At 56.0% G+C, this 23,245-nt stretch overlaps 3 protein-coding genes across 3 annotated transcripts; 1 reads left to right on the top strand and 2 right to left on the bottom strand.

Annotated features, from left to right (window-relative positions):
- Nucleotides 1-284: 284 nt before the first annotated feature.
- YIF1B (Yip1 interacting factor homolog B, membrane trafficking protein) lies at nt 285-4,757 on the top strand (the record flags this gene model as incomplete). The annotated part of the gene is made up of 8 exons (XM_081922324.1): nt 285-333; nt 430-617; nt 1,867-1,971; nt 2,159-2,237; nt 2,376-2,433; nt 2,986-3,141; nt 3,368-3,461; nt 4,094-4,757. The coding sequence occupies 8 exons, from the start codon at nt 285-287 to the stop codon at nt 4,247-4,249; spliced, it is 885 nt and encodes a 294-aa protein (XP_081778450.1). The 3' UTR covers nt 4,250-4,757.
- Nucleotides 4,758-5,310: 553 nt separating this feature from the next.
- LOC309376190 (uncharacterized protein) lies at nt 5,311-7,646 on the bottom strand. The gene is made up of 4 exons (XM_081922445.1): nt 7,220-7,646; nt 6,952-7,079; nt 6,772-6,843; nt 5,311-5,930 (listed from the first exon to the last, which is right to left on the bottom strand). The coding sequence occupies exons 1-4, from the start codon at nt 7,479-7,481 to the stop codon at nt 5,841-5,843; spliced, it is 552 nt and encodes a 183-aa protein (XP_081778571.1). The 5' UTR covers nt 7,482-7,646; the 3' UTR covers nt 5,311-5,840.
- A 2,658-nt stretch (nt 7,647-10,304) lies between these two features.
- SPINT2 (serine peptidase inhibitor, Kunitz type 2) lies at nt 10,305-22,907 on the bottom strand. Its single transcript, XM_081920117.1, has 7 exons — nt 22,786-22,907; nt 17,087-17,251; nt 16,417-16,467; nt 15,707-15,763; nt 15,420-15,587; nt 13,857-13,931; nt 10,305-12,321 (listed from the first exon to the last, which is right to left on the bottom strand). The coding sequence occupies exons 1-7, from the start codon at nt 22,853-22,855 to the stop codon at nt 12,155-12,157; spliced, it is 753 nt and encodes a 250-aa protein (XP_081776243.1). The 5' UTR covers nt 22,856-22,907; the 3' UTR covers nt 10,305-12,154.
- Nucleotides 22,908-23,245: the final 338 nt, after the last annotated feature.

The following is a 23,245-nucleotide window of genomic DNA, read 5'->3' as shown; positions in this document are numbered from 1 at the left end:
CCTCACGGAAACGGCTTCCTCCCCCGGTCACGTGAGCCCCTGGCTCTTCCTCTCGTCCCCTTGGCAACGGCGCGCTCTCCTCCCTCCCTCCCTCCCTCTCGCCGTCCCGACGGAGAGGCGCGTCGGCCGTCGCGTCACGGCGCCGGCCGCGCGCTCTGCGGCGCGTCCCACGATTGGCTGTTGCCGGCGGCGGCGGCGGCGGCGGCGCGAGCTGATTGGCCGCGGGGCGGCCCCGGAGTGCGCCTGCGCCGCGCGGCCCGCCTTCTCTTCCTTCCTTCGCCGCCATGGAGCGCGCCGGCGCCGCGCCGGGAGGAGCCCCGCCCGGCCGCCTGCGTGGGTGTCACGTGGGAGAGGGAGGGGGCGACACAACAGCCCCGCCAGGTGGGCCCCCCCCCTGACGCCCCTCTCCCCCCTCTCTCTCCCCCGCAGCCACCAAGCGCCGCCCGCCCGCCGCCCCGCCCGGCCTCTCGGCCTCCAGCCCGGCCCTCGGGACGGAGCCCCCGCGGCTCTTCGAGGACACCAGCGCCGGCGCCCTCCTGGCCCAGCCCGTCTCCAGCTTCGCCGCCGCCTACGGGAGCAGCCTGGCCAGCCAGGGCAGGGAGATCGTGGGCAGGAACGTGAGTGCGGCTCCGGGGAGGGGGAGCCCGGGGGGCCGCCCTCACACCCTCCCGCCAGTAAGCCCAGGGGCAGGAAACGAGCCGGGCCCCTTGGCCTGGAACCCCAGAAGCATGCAGTGGAAGGGACCCCCAGGGGTCCTCTAGTCCAGCCCCGCCAGCTCTCCCAAAAACCCTCCCGGAACAGAGGACTTACATACAAGCCGGATTTGTGTACAGTATAAGCTAAACAAGCTAAAGCTTAGGGCCCCAAGAGGGCCCCCAAAAAATTTAAAGGAAAAAACCCTACATTTCCAAAATATAAGACAAAAAAACAAATAAGATAAAACCTACACACTGCAGTAACAGTGTTGTGTGGGCTCCTGTTTGTGATGTGCAAATGGCTTGAGATACCTATAAGGTCCATCAATGACCATCTAGCATATATTCTAGACAAAAAACAACGACAATTTGTTGTGGACAAAGGACAGCTGGACGTATCAAGGACCACATTACCTTCAGGAGCTGAGGGCCGCATCAAACCTCAATCCGGCCCTACTCCCGTTAATAACCCCAGACCATAACCAGTATAGGTCCTCCCCCTCTTCAGTGGCAGGAAACAAGCTTGGCCCCTTTTCTTAAAACCCAAGAATCATACAGTTGGAAGGGACCCCTGGGGGCCATCTAGTCCAGCCCCCTGCCAGCCAGGAATCCCAACTCAGCACATCCATATTATCGACTGCATGTTATTTACTCCGTGGGGCGCAGGGTGGCAGCTGTGGTTCTCCCGGCCTCGTTGCTTAAATCCTCCCCACAACCCTGCGAGGTAGGCTGGGCAGAGAGAGGCGGTGATACACAACAAAGGAAATCCCATTGAGATACTTGAAGTAATAATAATAATTTATTTATTTACACCCCGCCCATCTGGCTGGGTTTCCCCAGCCACTCTGGGCGGCTTCCAACAAAACAGTAAAATACAATAACCTATTAAACATTAAAAGCTTCCCTAAACAGGGCTGCCTTCACATGTCTTCTAGAAGTTTGGTAGTTGTTTTTCTCTTTGACATCTGGTGGGAGGGCGGGTGCCACCACCGAGAAGGCCCTCTGCCTGGTTCCCTGTAGCTTGGCTTCTTGCAGTGAGGGAACCGCCAGAAGGCCCTTGGCGCTGGACCTCAGTGTCCAGGCAGAACGATGGAGGTGGAGACGCTCCTTCAGCAGCTCCTCTTTCCTCTCTGCTCACGCTCTGCTTCTGCCGCTTCTCCTGCCCTCCCAGATCGACCGCTTTGTCCCCGTGACCAAGCTGAAGTACTACTTTGCTGTGGACACCGTCTATGTGGGCAGGAAGCTGGGGCTGCTCCTCTTCCCCTTCCTGCACCAGGTGAGCCGCAAAGGGCCCCGGCTAAGGCGGGATGGGGGGGGAACTGCGGGGCATCGCCCTGCTCCAAGCTGCCCCCTGCTATGGCTTTGAGGCTCAGGCCAGGGCGCCTTCCCCTTTGCCCACCATGGTCCCTTGGGGGCAGGGAGCCCGTTGGTAGCCTGTGGGGGTTCTTGGCTGTCTTTGGCAGGACTGGCAGGTGCAGTACCAGCAGGACACCCCCGTGGCCCCCCGCTTTGACGTCAACGCTCCTGACCTCTACATTCCAGGTACGGCAGGTCTCTGGGGGTCCCTGGGGTGGCTCCAGCCCTGAGGTGGCTGGGGGGGGGAGATGCCCCGGGTAGGGAAATGGTGACAGGGCTGAGCGCCGGTCTCTCCCGTGGCTAAGGAGCCCTTTCCCTCCGCAGTCATGGCGTTCATCACCTACGTCCTGGTGGCAGGGCTGGCGCTGGGGACCCAGAACAGGTGAGAGGTTTTAGGGATCACCTTTCTGCTGGCTTTCCTAGGGAAGGTGGGGCAAGGCAGCTCCCCCAAACGCTGCTGAGCTTTCCAGGAAGACCTGGACCCCATCCTCGTTTCCTTGCCGGTTCAGCCCAAACAGGCATGGCATCCTGCAAAACATCCCAGGATGTGTAGCTTGTGAAGGATGCTGAGAGTTTTTAGGAACTCTGGGGACCCCGTAGCTCTGGGAGGGGATAAGGGGTCTCCTAACTGCTCCCTTAGAATAGTCCTCTATCTAGTCCAACCTTCTGCAGTGCAGGAATCTCAGAGTCCCTGACAGGTGGCCACCCGACCTCTGCTTAAAAACCTTAAAGGAAAGAGAGCCTTCCGCCTTCTGAGGGAGTCCGTTCCACCGTGGACAGGCTCTTACTGTCAAGAACATTTTCCTAAAATTTAGTTGGAAGAGGCGTGAGAGGGTGTGGGGTTGTGAGCGCCCTCCTGTGGCCCTGGAGGCCTGGGCAGTTTGGGTGGCCAGGGAGCCCTCCCCCCTCAACACTCCCTCACCCCCCCTTGCAGATTCTCCCCCGACCTGCTGGGCTTGCAGGCGAGCTCAGCCCTGGCCTGGCTCATAGTCGAGGTGCTGGCCATTCTCCTCAGCCTCTACCTGGTCACCGTCAACACGGACCTCTCCACCATTGACCTGGTGGCCTTCTCAGGGTACAAGTACGTTGGGTGAGTAACCAGGAGGCAAGGGCAGCCTGCTCCAGCCGGGGGGGGGGGGCGGGACTGAGCCCCTCTTAATGGGTGATGGTTTATTGTTTTTAATATCCTGTTGGAAGCCGCCCAGAGTGGCTGGGGAGGCCCGGCCAGATGGGTGGGGTATTATTATTAATTATTATTATTATGGGCTGGGGAAGAGCCGGGCTCTGGGCCTGACGTTTCTCCCCTCCTGTGACAGGATGATCGTTGGCCTCCTGGCTGGACTGCTCTTTGGGAAGACGGGGTATTACCTGCTGCTGAGCTGGTGCTGTGTCACAATCTTTGTCTTCATGGTAAGAACTTCCGGGAAGTGTGTGCTGGGGGGTCATTTCCCAAATTCTTCTGCGCTTGTTGAGCATTTTGCACAGCAGGAGCAGGCCTCGTCTTGGGCTCTGCGTTGGCCTCCAGTAAAAGCAGCCCTTTACCAGCTTGGCTAATGGGTTTAGGGCAGGGAGGCTGGTTCTGCCACACATTGTGAGCAGAGCCCTGAAGCCTTTGGTCCCAGCTCAGTCACTGAGATCACCTGCAGGAGTGTCGTTGGCCATTCCCCAAGTTGGAGATCCTCACTTGATAACAAGGAACTGGGCCTTTAGCGCCTAGTCCTGTGGAACACTCTGCCACTGGAGATTCAAGAGGCACCTTCTGTGCCAGCTTTTAAACACCCGCTGAAACCTTTTCTGTTCCGCCAGTCGTATGCCAGCAACTAAGAATACTTCCTTCTAGAATAACCAATTGCTGTCAGTTTGTAACTTTTTTGGTGGGTTTTATTGCATGGCTTTATTACTGCAAACGCCTCCGAGGTGAAAAAGCAGTATACAGATGGCCTTTAAATAAAACTGCACCCGTTGCAAGAACCAGGCAGGCAGGGCCTCCGTGACCCTCCCTGCGCTCCGCCCCGATTTGCCTTTTCCTACGGCTTTTCCAGATCAGGACCCTGCGCCTGAAGATCCTGTCGGAGGCAGCGGCCGAGGGGGTGCTGGTGCGGGGAGCCAAGAACCAGCTGCGCATGTACCTGACCATGGCTGTGGCCGGCCTGCAGCCGCTCATCATGTACTGGCTCACCTTTCACCTCATCTACTGACGGACGGGTCTGCCAAGGGGGCAGGACGGGGGTCCTCACTCCTGGTGGGGGGTCTGTGTGGCAGGCTGGACACAGACCACTGTGGCTCTAGCTTCAGTGACCTCGGGGAGTGTGGATGTTGTCAGGGGTGGGTGGGCAGCAGAAGCCTGTTTGGAGATTGGGGGGGGGGGCTCCAGCAGGGGTCCTAGGCAGGCTTCCATTGAGCTCCCTCTGCCTGGGGGGCAGCATCCTTTTCCCACCCCCCCTTTGCATGCCAGAGCCCTTGTGATCACTGCACACCACTGGAGAGCGCATGGCGTTCTCCACCCGTGCGCCAGGTTTTGCTGCTTGCGAGCGACTCAGTATTACTACGGAGGGCAGGGGGAGGCTGCCGGGGGGGGGGGTTCATGGAGCAGCCGCCCGACATCCGCCTGCCCCCCCCCCCAGCCCACAAGCTGCTTGCTTCTGTTCAACTTCACAGCCTTTGGTGCTGCACACACAACACCAGGCCAATAAAGAATGAAACCTGCACTGGGGGTCGCTCTCTGCTGTGGGGGGTGGGGGGGAGGGAGGGGGGCTTTTTTCTGGAGCAAGAAGGCTCTTGCAGGCTGGTTCCTCTCAGCAGAGCATGCAGCTTATGTCGCTCGCTCAGCCTGCAACACCGTGCCACTGCTTACTGGGTGCAAAGCGGGGAGGAGGGGTTGAAGGGCATGGGGGGGCGCAGCACTAGGGCTTGGCCCTCGCAGAAGAACGGCAGTCCTTCCCACCCTCTGTAACTAACTCCTCACCCCCTGCCACACTCCCTGGTCCACCAGTGGGGCCTGGGGCTGAATTGTGGTTCCTCTCTGGCATGGAGAGAAGGCGAGGCTGAATCTGCTCAGAGCAACATCCTCCTTTGCCCCCCTGTGGCCCCCTCCAGCTCAGCCACCCCCTCCAGAGTCTCACGCCTCTCCTTTGGCCCAGATGGATGCGTTCCAGGTCTGCCAACTAACACACCCTCACAGCTCCTTCCCACCAAAAGGATTTAATTCTTTGCTCCGCTGAAGGTTCACCTTCCATTTTCTTTCATAGACATTCCAGTGTAACAGAAAAGGCAGCTCCCTTTATTTGTCCCAATAGTGCAAAAAGCAGGAAAAAACCCTTCATGAGAACATAAGCAGAGCCTGCCAGAATCCTGTTCTCAGGTGCCTCTTTTGAGAAGCCAGCAAGCAGCATCCAAGCACAAGAGCCTTCTCCCTTCCTGCGGTTTCCAGCACCTGCCATTCAGAAGCATTGACTGCCTCTGTGGCCAGGAGCCCTTGATGGCCCTCTCCTCCTCTGTGAATTGGTCCAGTCTTTGAAAGCCATCCCAATTGGTGTGCTCTTGCTGCCGGCAGAAGAAAGCAAAGCCCGTCCGCATACAATGCCAGGCCCCTGATGCGCCAACCTTCAAAATGCAAAGCCCTTCCCCTGCTGAACCATCGCCAGGGAGCACAACATGCTTGACAGTCTGAAAGCAGCCCCTTTCCTTAGTCCTTTAGTTCTTTAGCCCAAGGAGGGAGCTGCTCCATGATTGCTCTGCTGGGGCTTGGGCAGGTCTGCAGCGAGGGGCCCCGCGGGGGGGTGTGCAGGCTCAGTGGCTTTTCTTCTTCTTCTTCTTCTTCTTCTCCTTATGGGGCTTCTTTTCTTTCTTGGGCTTCTTCTGGCGGCCGGTGCCAGGTCCCTGGGAGGGGGGCAGAAGAGCTTACATTTCCCACCAGCTGCAGCAGGCAAGGGAAGTTTGCCTTTCAACCAGGATCCAGCCCTCAGTCCAGGGGTGGGTATGTTGAGGGAGGCTCTGTCCCCTCCTAGGCCCTGTGCAGTGGGGGGGGGGAATGGATAGGGCTGGCCGGGAAATGGGGAGGGGGACACGGAAGAGAAGAGAGCCTGTGGAGACTGCTTTCAAGGAGACTCGGTCACCACTGACTGTCAAAGGCCAGTGGGCATCATGCAGGAGGTTTTTACATTTCCCAGAGAGTGGAGCCCTAGAATGGTTGAGTTGGACGGGACCCTGGCGGCAGGAATCTTTTGCCCCACATGAGCCTGGGGAAGGGGTCAAAGCCCCCAGCGTGGGGGGTGGAGCCAAGTGTTGCCCACAGACGGGACATGGAGGGAGCTATTGCTTGTCGCCTAAGACAGAATGACTTGCAACCAAGCATCTCCACGCCCAATGGCACACAGAACTGGCAAGAAGCATGACCCTCACAAACTCTCAAAACCTGGGCAAAGAGGCACTTCTTAAGCTGGGTTGGAGGTCAGGAAGAGGCCCGTGGCCACCTAGTCCATCCCGCCCCCCTCCTTAGAGGGCCAGCCAGGTAGGCCATGGTGGGAGACCCAGGGCTGGAGCCCCTCTCCCAGTCTGGTCTCCAGCTGCACTTCTAGGCTTCCATGGACGTGCCCCTCCCGGGAAGGTGGGGGGGGGGCAAAGGCGACCAAGGTCTGCGAGAGTAGGGGGAGGGGGTCAGGCCTCTTTCTCCTGGACGGGGGGGGGGTCCCTCTACCCACCTCCCGCCCCCGCCTCTTGCCTTGTGCTCCTGGTCGCTGTCGCTGGAGGAGGAGCTGCTGCTGGAGTCGGATGCGGATCGGGGCCCGCCTTCCTGCAAGGGGGAAGCGGGAGTGAGAAGGGGGGGGGTCTCCGCCAGTTGCTCCAGCGAGACCGCGGCCCCTGGAAGCGGGGAAGGGGAGAGGAGGGACCCCCAACTCACCGCGAGGCTCTTTGCTGCGCCCTCGGCCGCAGGAGGCGCCCCCGACGGCTGGGCAGGCGCGTCGCCGCTGCGCGGGCCCGGCTTCATCTCCGCCACGGGGTCGGGCTTCGGGGGATCGGGCCCCAGCGCTGCGGGCGGATGAGAGAGGGAAAGGGTGACACGGGGCCTCACCTGGAGGGGACCCAGGCGTCCGGGCCTTGGGGACACCCCGCCCCCCGACAAAAAAGGGAGAGACCCCCGCCGTCTGGCCAGGCGCGCCCCGACTCACCTGCCGCCAGGTCGAAGTCCATCGCGCCAGGTGCGCCCTTGCTCCGGTGCGCGCTTCCGCGGAGAGGCGAGGCGAGGCGCCGCCCGGAGAGGAGGGATCCGGCGCGCAGGCTCGGGAGGGAGCCGCCCCGGAGCGTCATCCGGGGCGGGCGGAGCTGCGTCCGCCCCGTCGGGGGGCGCCAGGGGCTCCTCCGGGCGCAGAAGCACAGAAGCGGCCAAGGGACGGGGAGGGGGGTCTCCGGAGGCCGGAGCTTGGGGGGCATAGGGCGCGCACTCCCCCTGTCCGCCTGGCCAGAGGTCCTGAGCTTAGAGAGTGTTAGAAGACAAAACTGCTCCTTTTCCCCTTGTGGGGGACCCAAGAGCCCGTATAGAGTCCTTAAGTGGGTTCCCCATTGGTAGGAGAAAATAACAGAGGCCAAGCAGAGAATATTTGGAAGCAAAGCAGCTCGTAAGCCTGATCTTTATTGATCTCTTGCAACAGGGTTCCCCTCTCAGCCCAGGCAGGGAGGAGAGAACTCAGAACATTGGAGTGCAAGCCCTTATATAGACATTTGAAAATTGCCTCCCCTGTAGCTCAAGACCGCCCCCCCCAAAAAAAACATCATACATACATCACAGTAGGAGACCGTCTACAGCAGAAAACCTGTCTGCCAGGCTACCTGATAATGGTCACTGACTGCTTTTACCTGGGCAGCCTGGCCATTCTTTTCTGATGGTAAAGTTCCTGAATCCAGATCACAGGCTCACCCTATTCACACACTGATAGGCCCTTAACAGTTACAGATAGGTAGCTGTGTTGGTCTGCCATAGTCAAAACAAAAAAATTTCCTTCCAGTAGCACCTTAAAGACCAACTAAGTTAGTTCTTGGTATGAGCTTTCGTGTGCATGCACACTTCTTCAGATAACCCTTAAGACAGGATTTGTGAGCAAAGAGACAACGGGGAGGCTTTGCAGGCACATGCGCTAAACCCTGTCTGTGGTGCCTTCCCCTTTGTCCCAGGTGATGAGACAAGAGAGCAGAGTATGGGTTCAAATTGGCCACAGATTTGATCCTGGAAGGAAGAACAGCAGAGACTTGAGACATCCTCTTTTCTTTTGGCCTTAGGCCCACCCCTGGCCGGCCGTCCATTGTCCTCCCTGGCCGAGGGCGGGTCAAAGGCCAGCGCAAGCAGGTGGGTGGCACCCGCCCAGGTGAGCCTTGCTCAGTGCCACAAACCCCACCCACCTGTGGGGAAGGGAGGGCAAATATTCCCATTTCCCCCCTCCTTGCAGAGACATTTGAGGTCCATTTGGGAGTCAAAATGGCTTCAGGGTTGCTCTCCTGTACTATTTCAGACACGTGGTTTGCCTTGTACAATTATTTTATATATGAGATCTTAGAATTCCTATAACAATAGGATGCTCTGACAGCACTGTAGAGCTGGAAGAGACCCCCAGGGTCATCTAGTCCCAGGAACTAAGAACCCCTGGCAGAGGGCCGTCCAACCTGTTTAAAAACCCTCCACGAAAAGAGCCCACTGCCCTGTCCAGCAGCTCTTACCATCAGAAAGTTCTTCCTCCTGTTTTGAGGCAGCATCTTTCCTTGTGAGGTGAATCCTTTGCTTAGGGTCCTGCCCTCTGGGCAGCAGAAACCGGTCTTGCTCCGTGCAGTGGGGCAGCTACAGCCCTGCATGCTACACCTGCTCTGCTAATTGGGGGGTTGGGGTGCCTGTATCTTTAAGGGCTGACACCCCCCCCAGTGGTGCAACAGGCCAGCTGGTTGACTTGCAGAGCAGCTGCTTCCTGCTTGGTCCAGCCTTAGGCAGGAGGGGGTTAATTCATGACACAGGAGGGTAGCATGCGGGGGACCCTCTTTGTTCTCCCCTCTGCGTTGCTTGTTGGGGGTGTTTTCTGAGAGAGAGAGGAGATAGTTGATCCCTCTGCTTGCTAAACACAACACACACACAGCCACCGCCCCCAAGCTGTGGGTCTGGGCACCTGCCAGGAGGCGGCTGGGCCTGCCAGGCCTTTTCTGTTCCAAGCAGGAAATGTTCCCTTGCACAAGATTCAGTGTAAAGCTTGGATTTGGATGTGGCAGAATTGGGGCCTTCCCTGAATGTGGGGCTTTTGGTGGGTGTGGGGCTGGGGAAGGCTAGAGTTCTCACAAGTCCCTCCTTTGGGCAGAGTAATGTGACAGAGGCCAGAGAGGCTTGTCCTGGCAATAATAATAATAATTATTATTATTATTATACCCCACCCATCTGACTGGGTTTCCCCAGCCACTCTGGGCGGCTCTGAATAGAATATTAAAAACACGATAAATGCATAAAACATTAAAAACTTTCCTAAAGAGGGCTGCCTTCAGATGTCTTCTAAAAGTCAGATAGTTGTCTATTTCCTTGACATCTGGTGGGAGGGTGTTCCACAGGGCGGGTGCCACTACTGAGAAGGCCCACACTGGAGAGCCAGTGTGATGTAGTGGTTAAGAGTGGTGGACTCGTAATCTGGGGAACCGGGTTCGCGTCTCCGCTCCTCCACATGCAGCTGCTGGGTGACCTTGGGCCAGTCCCACTTCTTTGAAGTCTCTCAGCCCCACTCACCTCACAGAGTGTTTGTTGTGGGGGGGGGGGGAAGGGAAAGGAGAATGTGAGCCACTTTGAGACTCCTGAAGGGGAGTGAAAGGCGGGATATCAAATCCAAACTCTTCTTCTCTGTCTGGTTCCCTGTAACCTCTCTTCTCGCAGGGAGGAAACCGCCAGAAGGCCCTCAGACCTGAACCTCCGTGTCTGGGCTGAACGATGGGGGTGGAGACGCTCCTTCTGGTCTACTGGGCTAGACTCCCCTCTCCACGACAGGAGTCACCCCAGGAGAACACACAGAACAGGCCTGGAGCAAGAATGGTACCCAGGCAGCTGCCCCCAATGGCTTTGTCCTTGGGGGGGGGGTGGAGAGAGAGGAGGCTTTTAGGCTTTCCCCCAGGTGGGGCGCAGGGGTTGCTGCCTCTCTGCCTTCCCCTCCGTCTCAAGAGCCAGGGGTCCCCCCGAAAGCTGCACACACACCTCTCCCCCCCCCCGGCTGTCCAGCACAAGACAACTGCAACCACCGCAAGAGTTTGATCTGTTTTATTCAAAGACCTTCCAGATTTAAAAAGGCAATTAAAAGAACAATTCCAAAAGATTTGACGCAATCAAGTTTCAATTTTTTAAAAAAGTATAAAAACCCACTGAATGCTACACACAAGTCGGATTTTGCTCAGAGGGAGACGCCCTGGTTGCCCATCAAGGGGGGGGGAATAAGCGGGAGTCAGTTCCTTGTTTTCTCCAGAGGAGGAGGTCCAGCAGCCTCAGCTCCCAGGGAGGACCCAGGCAGGTGTCACGACTCTCCGGTAAGACGCCTGCCTGTTCCTCCCGCCGGCCAGCCCTGCAGCTGGAGCCTGATGGTCCCCCAAAGATCAGGAAGATGCAGACATGTTCAGGGCAGCCAGTCCCAGAAGGTGATCTCAAGGCCACACAGGAGGAGGACTTGGACCAAACTGAAAACCTGCCTCCCATTTTTTTTCCTCCTGAAGCTCCTCCTGCTGCAATGACTCTGGCAGGGACACCTGGAAAGCACACCTGTGAAGGCCAGGAAGGAGGGAGGGATGGGGAAACTGCAGGTGGAAGGAAGGGAAGGCGGCTGCAGCAGCAGGCAGAGAGCAGGCAGAGAGGAAAGGCCTCTCTGGCAAACGTGAAACTAGAACTCACTTCAATTGATCCAAAACAAAAGGGAGTAGCCAGCAGAGTTGGACACACAAAGAAAGCAGAAACCTTGAAGAAGGCAGGAGCAGCTCAGGGAGGAGCGGAAGGGGCCAAAGCAAAGCAGGCCTTGAAGGGGGCGTTATCCTGCCTGCCTGGGGAGTGTCTTTCTGGGGAGAGCAGGGCCAGGGCCAGCCCCCTCCCGGGGCAAGCAGAGCACCTGTGGCCAGACCTGGCTTGTGGGGCTCAGGGACACCCAGGGGGGTCTGTCTGGGGCATGAGAAATGGCTGGAGTCTCCCTGGAAGCAGAAACAGCAGCCGCTGCCCCTTCCCACCCCCTCGCAGCAAGAGGCCATAAAACAGACGGCAAAGTCCACAAAAACACAGGCCGCTCCCTGCAGCAAAGACCTCACCCAGGCAGAGGGAGGGCATTCCTGACCCCACAGAGACTTTGACCTGCCCCCCCCCCCAGGAGCAGCACTGTGAAGACTGGGGCAGGAGAATGAACAGTCAGTGGGAGACGCTTCGCTCCCTGGCCTACAAAGCAAAATTTCATACCACTGGGGGTGGGGAAAAGAGGGCCCCCGCCTGGCCAATTTCTCCCTCTCTACCTTCACATCTCTACCCTGCAGTGAGGAGTCACAGCTTCACGGAGTCAGGGACTCCAGCATTGTGCCCCCCCCCCAAAAAAACACACCACCTGCTGTAACAACTGGGCTTCACCACCTGCGTTGAGCATCTCCCACAGACCAGACCCACGGGAATCTGGGAACGGCAGCAGACCCCAAGGCTGGGGAGGTGCCCCCCCAACTTGCACTGGCATTGAGGAGGGCGGCTGTGATAAATGGGGGGGGAGGGGCAGGCTGTGTATCTTGGCTCTTGCATTTGCCCAGGCGCCCTTCCCTTCCACGTTTGGGGCGCAGGCCTCCCCCATGCTCCAAGTAACCTTTTCGGGGAGGTGGGGCCCCAGATATAGCCCCCCCGACCGTGTTCCTGATCCCGGCGGCTGTGCTTAGAAGAGAAGGGGCAAGCAAACTTGGAGAGACAACCAGCGTCATGAGAAAGAATCCCCCTCCCTGGGAGAGATTTATGATCCAAGCGTGTTCTACAAAGCTGGCCCCAGAGAGGGGGCGGGTAGGGCGGGGGGAGAGCCCCTCGCCTCCATTATTTACATGCAGCTGGAGCCCCAGCCGGCCAGAGGGAGCCCGCCTGCCCCTGGGGCTCAGAGGGTGTAGGCGTTGCTCATCAGGTACTCCTTGTCGTCCAGGGTGCTCCAGACCGGCCCCAGGCTCAGCTGCGGGCTCTTCCGGCAGATCTTGACCAGGAAGAGCACCATGGAGCCCAGCAGGGCAGCCGCCATCAGGGCCAGAAGCACTGCCAGCACCACCGCTGCGGAGGGGAAAGGGTTAAAGGGTCAGGGAAAGGTATTATGAAGCTGCCTGCCTTACCTGAATCCGAGATTGGATTAAGTTAGAAAATGCAGATCTGTTAGATCTGGAAGGACATGCTTATTGGTGGTATAACAAAGGGAAAATACACAAAGGATTTCATAACCATATTATCAGGATATCACTCTTCAAAGCGTGGGGGGGACATAAAGATTAATTAGAACAAAAAGCCCCATGGCTGTTGTCTCCAATAGAAGAAACCTCAATAAAACAAATAAATAGGGAAGGAAAATGGCCTACATAGAGAGATCTGTTATCAGAAACAGAAGGGAAATTAAAGCTCAAGGAATGTGAAGAGATCAGAGAACACATCTATGACTGGTTGCAGCCGTGTCTTCTTGGCCCCCAGGAGGAGAAACCAAGAGATGTTGCCTCTTCCATGGCGATTTCTGCCTTTGGGGACGCCCTTCTGCCTGCGCCACTCTTAAGGCCAGTTCCCCAAATGGGAAGCTCCAGGGAGAGGCTGGAGGCGGAGCCAGGAAACCTGCCAGCTGGGGGGGGGGGAACTAGGAGCAGATGCACCCAAGCGACAGACCCCTGAGGGGAAAGGCTTCACCAGCCCCCCTGGCAAATCTCCTCTGGATTTCAGAGGCTCCCCCAAACACTGCCCCTTTGCATTTCTTAGTGCAGAAAGTATTGATCTGATGTGTCGAGGTCTTTCCTATTCTCAAGAATTCAAGAGGGTTCGGGAAGCTTCTCTCTTTGAAAGAAGCAAGCAGAAAGCTCCTGGTGTTTGGGTTATTCCTTCAGAAAAGGAAGACAGCTGGTTTAAAACTGGTCCTGTTATGTCTTTCAGTCAAGGTCATGCAAACTATAATGGTTAGGCCAGAAGGAGCCGGGGTTTCACTTTCTCCTTTTATCTCTCTTCCTTCTGGTGTTCTGTACATAGTGTGCATAGTGCTAAGGTTAAGTCTTATTCTAAGTCATGGAAAGTTTAAGTTAAGTCTGCTGCAAGTGGATTTCTGATGGACAGGGCCAACCCTGAATGTACTGGATTTGTGACCATTACGCTCCTTTGCCTTCAGTAGCAGTAAAGCTCTGCTGGATGAAATATAATTGCCTCTAGCCTATTTTTGGGGAATCCTGCAACGTGTTTAAGTTTCTACTCTGCTAACTATATAATTATTATCATTATTAGTAGTAGTATTTATGCCCCCCCCCCCCAGCCAAGACTGGGCTCAGGGCGGCTAACACCAGGTATAAAAACAATCAATTAAAATACAACTTAAAAACAAGATTAAAATACAACATTAAAATGCGGCCTCATTTCAGTAGAAACTCAAATCAAAAACTTTTTTGGGGATGGAAATGTCAAATCTTCACCAAGGCCAACTATATGTCAAAGTTCTGCTCTGGAGCAATCTTGAGTAGAGTTTAAATGACAAGCACTGCAGCCCCTGGCCTCTTCCAGGAGAGTCAGAGGCCTGGTGCTGCGACCCCCCCTGCCCCCCAAAACTCCCCCCTCCAGGCACCTACCTCTGGTGGAGTGGATCATGGGGTCCGGGAAGAGGTGGCTGTGCTGCTTGGGTTCCAACGGCTCTTCCGTTAACTCTGAAAAGTGGGGAGACGTGTCAGAATGCAAGGGGAGCCCCGCGGCTGGATCAGGCCCAAGGGGGAAACACTGGGTGCTCCAACAGGGAACCCCAAAGCAGGATCCGGGCACCAGAGCAACACTCTCCCCTCCTGGGGTTGCCAGAGACTGGCATTCAGAAGCATCCCTTCCTCTGGCTGTGGGGCAGAGCAGTGCCCTTGTGCCCAGAGCCCCACAGAGACAAAGGGCAGCGGGTGAGAAGGGGCTGGGCAGCACCCACTGCCTCCCTGTCCTGGGGAGCCAAGGGCCAAATGTGCTGGTTTGGACCTCTAAAGCCTTAAATGGCTCAGGACCGCAATACCTCCAGGACCACCTCTTTCCATATGAACCTACCCGGACCCTGAGATCATATTCCGAGGCCCTTCTTCGTATGCCCCCTCCTCTAGAGGTGCAGAGGGTGGCAACACAAGAACGGGGCCTTCTCTGCAGTGGCTCCCCATCTGTGGAATGCTCTCCCTGGGGACGTTCGCCTGGCGCCTTCATTATACACCTTTAGGCGCCTAGTGAAAACGTTCCTTTTTAACCAGTCCTTTGGTTGACCTGATCGACATCCCATACCCTTTTAAAATGTGGCTCTTTTTGGGGGGGTGTTGTTGGGCTATTGTTCTTATATTTATTGTGATCTTTTCCGTGAACTGCCCTGAGCCCTCCGGGTACAGAGCGGTATATGAATTCAATCAATCCACCCATCAGTTCATGCTCCAGCAGGAGAAGCCACAGGGAGTTGTGAGTCCTCGGAGCCCAGCCCAAACGGAGGCCTGGTGAGGACAGGATCGGGGCCTTCCTGGCAGGTCTCTGGAGGGGAGAAGCGAAGGAAGGAGGGAGCTGACTTCTAAAACCTCGAAGCAGCAGCTGGGGCCGCATTGCCAAATCCAGGAAACCTTGAGTCTTACTAAACCGGCCGGCCGACATTCAAGGCTTTGGCAAAAGGCCCTCCTGGAACGAATAGGATCGAGAGGGCAGAGCCTGAATGACCGGTTTTCTTGCTCTGTGACAAGGCATGACAAGATACGCCTTCGACAAACATGGAGGCGCACTCAGAGCCACCAGGACAAACACCTGGCTCACCTGAGACGATGCAGAACCTCTAATCTCCTTTAGGATGAGACTCCCAGGCGGAGAAGGTCTTTATTTCTATAAATCTTTACTCTTTGCTAAGGGAACATACTCTGGAGCAGTGCTGGATCTGCGCCCTTTTGTCCCTCCATGACGTGATGCTTCCGTGGTTTAAATTTTCGGTTCCCTTTTCTCTCATTTTGTTAAGTTTGCCCTTTTCCCCTTGGCTGACAAATCAATAAAAGTTTTAAAAAGAAGGGAGTGAGGAGGCTCTGGAACTTTTCCAAATCTCCTTGGATTTTGGGGAGGGGGGAATCTGCCCTTCCACCCTGGGCAAGGATGTGAGCCCTTGCGGGGGGTCTGGCCTGGGCACCCAGCCTGCCCCTTCTTACCCCCGTCTCTGGCGCACTGCAGACAGTGCTCCTCGTAGTCATAGTTGTTCTTGTTGCCCCCGCAGCCGCCAAAAATGAACATCTTGCAGGTACGGGTCTCCAGGTCAAAGTGCCAACGAGGGAAGGCTCCGCGGCAGCGCCCAACCTCTGGGGGGGCAGCGCAAAACTCTGGGGGGGGGGGAGAGGAAAATGAGACTCAGAGGTGCCCTTGGAGAGAGGCCAGAACTGGGGGGGAGCTGGAGCCACCTCTGCCCCTTCAGCTGCCACCCCTGCCCCACCCCAGTTACCTTGGAAGCCCTTTCGGTCATCCCCTGGCAGACGGCGGTGGCCGGATCCGGACGCAGCTGTCAGGGAGGGAAGGCAGAGCAAGTCATTCCAGAAGAAGAAGAATTTGGACTTCGTATCCCACCTTTCACTCCCCTTAGGTAAAGGTAAAGGGACCCCTGACACCATTAGGTCCAGTCACAGACGACTCTAGGATTGTAGCACTCATCTCGCTTTATTGGCCGAGGGAGCCGGCGTACAGCTTCCGGGTCATGTGGACAGCATGACTAAGCCGCTTCTGGCAAACCAGAGCAGCGCACGGAAACACCGTTTACCTTCCCGCCGGAGCGGTACCTATTTATCTACTTGCACTTTGACGTGCTTTCGAACTGCTAGATTGGCAGGAGCAGGGACTGAGCAGCGGGAGCTCACCCCATCAAGGGGATTAGAACCGCCAACCTGATCGGCAAGTCCTAGGCTCTGTGGTTTAACCCACAGCGCCACTCACATCCCTCCCCTTAAGGAGTCTCAAAGTGGCTAACAATCTCCTTTCCCTTCCTCCAGAGTTCGGAGCCCACACTGGACCCTTTGGAAAACTCCTAGACGCCCCTGCGAGGAAGGCCACGCATTCTTGGAGGGTAGGGTGCCACGAGTCTCCCTGTGCAAGGAGGGGCCGGGCACAGAGCTCCCTCCCAGCCCCCCCCCCCCGAGAGCTTCTCACCCATCTCCTTACCCTTGCTGGTGGGTGCCGCTACTTCTCCCTCTGTGCCCCCCCGGCCACCATCTGAAAGCCAAGAGAGAGAGTGTCAGGCGGCCACAGCCAAGACCCCCCCAAGGTGGTCCCTGAGCCCAGGGGAGGGGGACTGCCAGGACACAGCAGCTCTTCAGCAAAGGGGAAGGTCATCTTTCCAGCTCCTGGGGTTGGCAAGAGGGAGACGTCGCGTCTGCTCTCCTCCCAAGGTGTGAAAAGCAGGAGAGGATGAAGGAGCGTCTCCACCCCAGACACTGAGATCCAGCTCCGAGGGCCTTCTGGCGGTTCCCTCCCTGCGAGAAGTGAGGTTGCAGGAAACCAGGCAGAGGGCCTTCTTGGTGGTGGCACCCTTCCATCAGATGTCAAGGAAATAAGCAACTATCTGACTTTGAGAAGACACCTGAAGGCAGCCCTGTTTTTAATGTGTGTTGGATAATATTCCTTGAGCAAATAAGAGAAGCAGATGGAAAATTGGGTTGATAATGGTAACCATGGAAGGGTGCAGGGAAGTCAAGGGATTCGGAGAATCCTAAAGAGGAGATGACTGGTGTGTTTGAATTTAAATGCCATGTAAAACTTAATTTAAAAATTTAATGCAATTCTGTAAAGTCAGACGATTCACTGTGCCAGAACACCTCCACCCCCCACTCACCTGCAGCGCAGATCTGGCGACACTTGTCGGCCGAGACAAAATTGTTGGCGTTTCCCCGGCAGCCGCCGTAGATGAACTCCTGGCAGGCCTGGCTGGAGGCGTTGAACCACCAGCGGGGGAAGGCAGCCCGGCAGCGCCCCACCACCTTGGGCAGGTAGCAGTCGTCTGGAAGGAAGCAGAGGGGCCAGCAGGCTCAGTGGCTAGTGCGACAAGGAGGGGACACATCCAGAGGGGCAGGGGCAAGGAGGGGAGGGGGGAGGCTGAGGGTTCTGGAGCAGGACCGGGGAGAGCAGGATTCGAATCCCCGCTTCAGCCAGGAAGCTCACTGGGTTCAGCTTTATTTCCACCCCAAAATGGGCAAGGGCCTGAAAGTTTCGGGAGTGGCTGCTATCGTATTTCTCGTAGCGATTCACTGAAGTGTCTTGTTTGTTGGCGCAATTTTTAATTTTTGTGTTCTTTGCTGCAAGTTGCCTGCAACCAGCTTTGGCCAACTTGCCCTTGAAGCAACCAAACTGAAGGAGACAAAACTTCCTCCTTCTCCAGCCCAGGAAGTTGGCTCGACTCCAACCCCGCGGCAGCAAAATGAGGCACCGGGGAGAGGAGGCAGGATGCGCACCCCACAGGCAGGGGGCGCTCCAAAGCAGCTGCACCCTCTCCGCTAGCGAAGATGGCAGCTCCAGGCCCAGAGGTGCAGACTCTGCTGGCAGCTGCTCCTGAGCAGGGGAGAGGATGTCCCCATCGCACTGAGCGAGACGCCAGAGTCCGACATTCCCAGGCGGTCGGGGGTTTCAACTAACTCCGCTCCGCCTCTGGCACCCAAAGGGCCACCAGAGAATTTGTGGTGTTTGCCCCCACAGGCCGAAAACGCTCTCCCTGCCCCCCCCCGGACGGTAACGTCACAAAGTGGGAGCTGCAGGATAATGGCACAGCTGGTGGCGCAGCCGTGCGAGAGAAGCCGCTTTTCCTGGGTCTCTTTCGTGGGGAAGGGGGACCCCCACCCACAGCAAAAGCTGCCTCCCGCAGAGTCAGGCCATTGGTGCGCCTTGCTCCCTGCACTGACCGACAGCAGGGCCTCTCTGGGTTTCAGGGGGGGGGCTCCCTGCCCCACCTAGAGGGGCAAAGGGAAAATGAGTGTGGGACCTGGCGCCCCAAGGGGGGGGTCACAGCATGATAAATCCATCGGTCTCAAAGCTGACACAAGACTCTGTTCTTTTCCTGATGGGATCTACTTAATGAATAAAAGGCTTTTTGCTAATCCAGATAGATAGATAGATAGATAGATAGATAGATATAGCCAGATTTAACCAGTGAGTCGCTACAAGGAATATGATAGCAGCCGCTCCCGAAACTTTCAGGCCCTTCCCTATTTTGGGGGGGGGGGGAAAGCTAAAACCAGTGAGCTTCCCAGCTGAAGCGGGAATTCCAATCCTGGTCTCCCAGGTCCTGGTCCAGCACTCGAACCCAGGGCCAGATTGATGTTTCATGAGGCCCTCAGCTCCTGAAGGTAATGGGGCCCTTTCTATGTCCAGCTGTCCTTGGTGAATAGCAAATGGTCACTGTTTTTTGGTGTTGGATATATGCTATAGGGTCACTGATAGACCTAAGAGGTATCCAAAGCCATTTGCACATAACAAATAGGAGCCCACACAACACAAACAACTGCTGCTGTATGTAGGTTTAATTTTTTTTTTATCCTATATTTTGGAAATGTACATCCAGGTTTTTTTCCCTTTAAATTTTTCTGGCCCCCAACCCAGTGGGGCCCTAAACTAGAGCTTGTTTAGCTTATATGTAAATCCGGCACTGGATGGATAGATGATAGATAGATAGATAGATAGATAGATAGATAGATAGATAGATAGATGTTGCTCTCTCCCTCTTTCCCTGACTGCTCCAGCTGCCAATCTCCAACTGACACCCAACCGCCAACACAATCGGCCAACTGGCACCCATTTCTGGAGCCCTCCATGAACCAAAGTCACGGCCTCCACAGGAAAGCTGCTGTTTTTAAACAGGATTCAACTCCCTTTTGGGGCGGACGATTCCCATTTGCTTCTCCCACAGATAAGCCAAGTTTGCACGGCTACCCAGAGTATCCGCTTCCTGTTTATGCTACTGGAGTTTTCTGCTTGCTCCCTAACCTAGGAGTTAAATGCAGATCTAAATATGGACCTGGGCGGCCCTTTGGAGTTCATCTCTTCTCAGGCTCACAGTCTGTTTGTTTTTATAACATTCCTAGCTTTTAAAAGATAAAAGCTCAATAACAAAAGGAGGGCGAGCCGGAGTTCAAGGCTTTGCTGGGGATGCTGCGGCACAAGGAGAGGGAAAGTGTGCCTCTGAGCATACGCAGGCTGCCTTCCCTTAGCCCGGCCCCCAGGGTGACGCTCCAGGCAAAACTCTCCTCCTCCTCCTCCCTTTGTGGCAAAGCAGCAGCAGCAGCAGCAGCAACCTCAAGAGCACTTTCCCAACCACTGGCAGAACTCTTCACATGGGCAGAGGCATAGCCGCCCTCCTGCTGCAGGAGAGCCGCCCTCGACTACGGTGGGACCCCAGTCTGCCCGGGGGGGGGGGGACAAGGGGAGTCAATTCCTCCTCCACGCAAAGCAGTCAGCGGGGGGGGGGGTCCTTTTGCACAGAGGCCACATCTGGGAGAATTCTCCCTTCTCCATTGTCCACAGGTAGATCCTGACTGATCTTGGGATTAAATCAAGTGGACAATGAATGTCCCCACCATATATGCATGTAGTGACTAGATTAGAAGGATGATATGGTTTTATTCCTAGATTGTTGTTTTTGTTCTTTTTTTTTCTTTTGTGTTCTGTTTTTTTCTTTCTTGTTTGTACTGTTTTATTTCGGATTCAATGTTTGTAATTTTTGTTGTAATTTCGCATTGAAAATTTTTGAAATTTTTTTTGGAAAGAATGTCCCCACCCCCCACCCCCATCGCAGAATTGGGGGGGGCGTACTGTTGTGACCAATTTTTTGCATTCCCCCCCCCCCATCAAAAGCTCAACAGCTCTTGGCAAGGACAATGGGTAGAGCACTGCCATTTTTTTTAATACTGGGAGTAGATCGCAGTCTCTTGGGAGCTGGACGTGTTTGTCATAAAGGAAGGGGATGTGGGAGAGAAAGAATCTAAATAAAAGCAATTACTGGGCAAAATGTCTCTCGATGTCCAAGGAGACAATATTAATTTAACAGCTTAAAACTTTAATAAGTCTTCTTCTTAGGAGATGCTGGGAGAATTTAGGGGGCGTCTCTTAGGATTATTATTGACATATTTATTTGTCCTCCGCCATTTCCCCCGACAGGAACTCCAGGCGGCTCACGGATGAAAACAAGAACCGCTCAAGTTCTCTGACAAATTTGTCCAACAAAGCCTGGCCATAAAAAAGCACTTGTGGAAAAATCAGATCATAAAATGCAATTGGCCCCAGGCCTGAAGCACAAAGACTCTTCTGTGACCGAATCTCACTGCTTCACGATGCAAGTGGCAAGGCCAAGGAATGAAAATCAGAGGACACCCTTCACAGCAGAAAACCTTTTCGGCTGACTTAAAATTGTTTATCGCCTTCTATACAAACAGTAGTTTGGGGAGAAGAATTTGCGTCGTTCGGTTGTTACTTCACATGTATTGCCTTAGAATCACCTTCTGGGTCAGGTTGGGATATTCTAGCATTTATCCGTCCAGTGTGAGGCTGTTCTATGTTGAAAGAATTTGATTTTTAAAAAACCAAACTATGCTGAAATGGCAAAACTGACTGGGAGACTCAGGAATCAGGAAGGTAAGGACTTAAAAAAAAGGGGGGGGGGAATTATAGTTTACTTAGGAGACCATTGTCTCCTAAGTAATCAATAATCAAATAAAACAGCTAGCTGGACAGTAAAAAAAAAATTGTGAAGAAACAAAAAATATGGACAATTTAGAAAAATTTAAAATGTGGATAATGTAATGAGATGCAGGGGGTAAGTCACGAGATTCAGAGAATCTCATATATGGATATGGTAAAAGTTTTTCCTTTTATTATTGTGGATTTGTTTTTGTAATTTTTTTTTTTTTTACAAAAAAATGAAATTTTTTTAAAATTAAGAGAAGGGGGTAGTCCTGTTCTGCTCTTTTGCAGGTTTAAGGAAGGTGAGCGGGACATGGAGGGAATAACCAATACCCCACTTGCAGGTTTGTTGTAAGAAAAACTTGCAATGTTAAGGATTTGGACCTTTTAATATTTATTTTAAAATAAATAAAAAATTACGTTAAATGAAATGTAAATGGGAAAATGTATAAATGCTAATGAATTATGGCAACCATATGGGGGGGGGGGAGTCAAAGCTCGATTGAGCAAATATGTAATGAGCACAATAAGGATTTGTTTAAATGTAATAAAATGCAAACTTAATCAATGTAATCATAATAAAAAGGAAGGGTGCCCCCTCCCCACCAGGAGGTCTGGCCTCCATGGGGCAGAGAGCGATGAGGCCTCCCCCCCCCCAGAGCCAGACAGGGCCCCCCCCCCGCCTGGTGATTCAGGGAGAGCAGCTCGGTGACCTCACCACAAACAGGCTGAACCAGTTTGAGACTGGCTGCCCAGCCCTGCGGAGCCCAGGCAGATCAGGTTCCCTTTGCACCCGCTCAGCCTGGGAGCCTGACCCAGAAAGGCTCTTTTCTTTGGCCCACAAAGCAGGGAAGGGAGGCTTCCGTGCTCCCCGGTGCGCTCTCTCCTCGCTCAGACAGCAAAGGGGTTGGACTGGATGACCTCTGGAGGCCCCTGCACTCTCCAGCTCCGCGATCTTGCCTCCTCCTCGGGTCCAGGGAGCGCAGCCTCAAAACCCCATCCTGGGCTGGCGGGCAGGAAAGGGCTTTCCGGAAATAAAAGCCGGCAGCCCGGAGTCTCGTCCCGGGTAATGCCCCAACTGGCGCAAGAGTGCCAGGGCCCACTGGGCCATCACTGCCTCTGCCAATCCGGCTTTTGCTCCCGCACTCGGGACCCAGCTCCTCCCTCCACGAGGGGCAAACCCAGCCAGGTGTACAGATAATAAATTATGATTATGATGATGATGATTGTAAACAGACAACTTCCTCGACCTTAAGAGCAGGCACGATCTGGGCAGCAGCTCAGTCCCCTGGCACAGACCCCCCCCCAGCCAGGCAGCCCCTCTATGGGGCCGGCCCCTGCCCAGTGGGGTCTCTCTCTCGCGCGCGCGCAGAATTGGCACCTGGCGCAGAGGGACTGAACCAGGAACAAGGGGCACACGCGGGGGGGGGGCTTGGCAGAGAGAGCACTTCCTCCTCCTCCTCCTCCTCCTCCGGGGGGGGGAGCTGCCCACCTGCGCCGCCGGGAAGCCGCGCCCCGCCTTTCCCCTCCCTCCCCCCACCCCAATGGGGCCACCCCCTCCCAGGCCCCGCGCGGGCCCCATGGAGGACCAGGGCGGGGGGGCCGGCCAGGGATGGGAGCCCCCCCCCACCCCCCAAAAGACAAGGGATCGGGCAGCCATTGTCCCTCGGGGAGGGGCTAAAGAGAAGCCCCGCCCCCTTCCGCGGCCCGGCAGTTGACTGCGCCCCCCCCAAAAAAAGTACAAAGCAGGAGGGAGGGAGGGAGAGAGAAAGAAAGAAAGAAAGAAAGAGAGAGAGAGAGAGAGAAAGGAAGATAGAAAGACCCCGTCTTTCTTCCTGTGATTCCCTCCCTCCCTCCCCCCCTCACCTGGCAGCGCCTCGGCGGCGGCGCCCAGCACCATCGCGGCCATCAGGATCAGCCCCGCGCTGCGCCCCATCCTGGCCGCCTGCGAAGCCCCAACTGCGCACGTCGCGCCCGCCGCCCCCGGAGCCCGCAGGTGAGCCCCGCCCCCGCGCCAGCGCCGCCAATCGCCGCCCCCGACGTCACAAGGGGAGGGAGCCGGCCACGCCCCTCCGCGCACCTGCACCTGGCCGGGGCCGCGCCCCTCCGGCTGATGCTGCCGGCCCGTGTCCGGCGCCCTCGGGTCCCCGCCGGAAGAAGGCGCCCCCCCCCAAGCAGCACTCCGGGATCCGGCGGGGGGGCGGCGCGCTCCCGCGGGGCGGAGGGGAGACAACGGCAAGGGAGCGCGGGGGGGGGGGGCAGCGGATAAGAGTCAGTTCGCAGGAGACTCTGGCAGGCAGTCCAAAGTTCCTTTCCGGGGCCTAAT

Source organism: Podarcis melisellensis (assembly GCF_964234715.1).
Source record: "Podarcis melisellensis genome assembly, chromosome: 8".
Classification (NCBI taxonomy): Eukaryota; Metazoa; Chordata; class Lepidosauria; order Squamata; family Lacertidae; genus Podarcis; species Podarcis melisellensis.
This window is presented reverse-complemented; position numbering and strand designations above follow the sequence as displayed.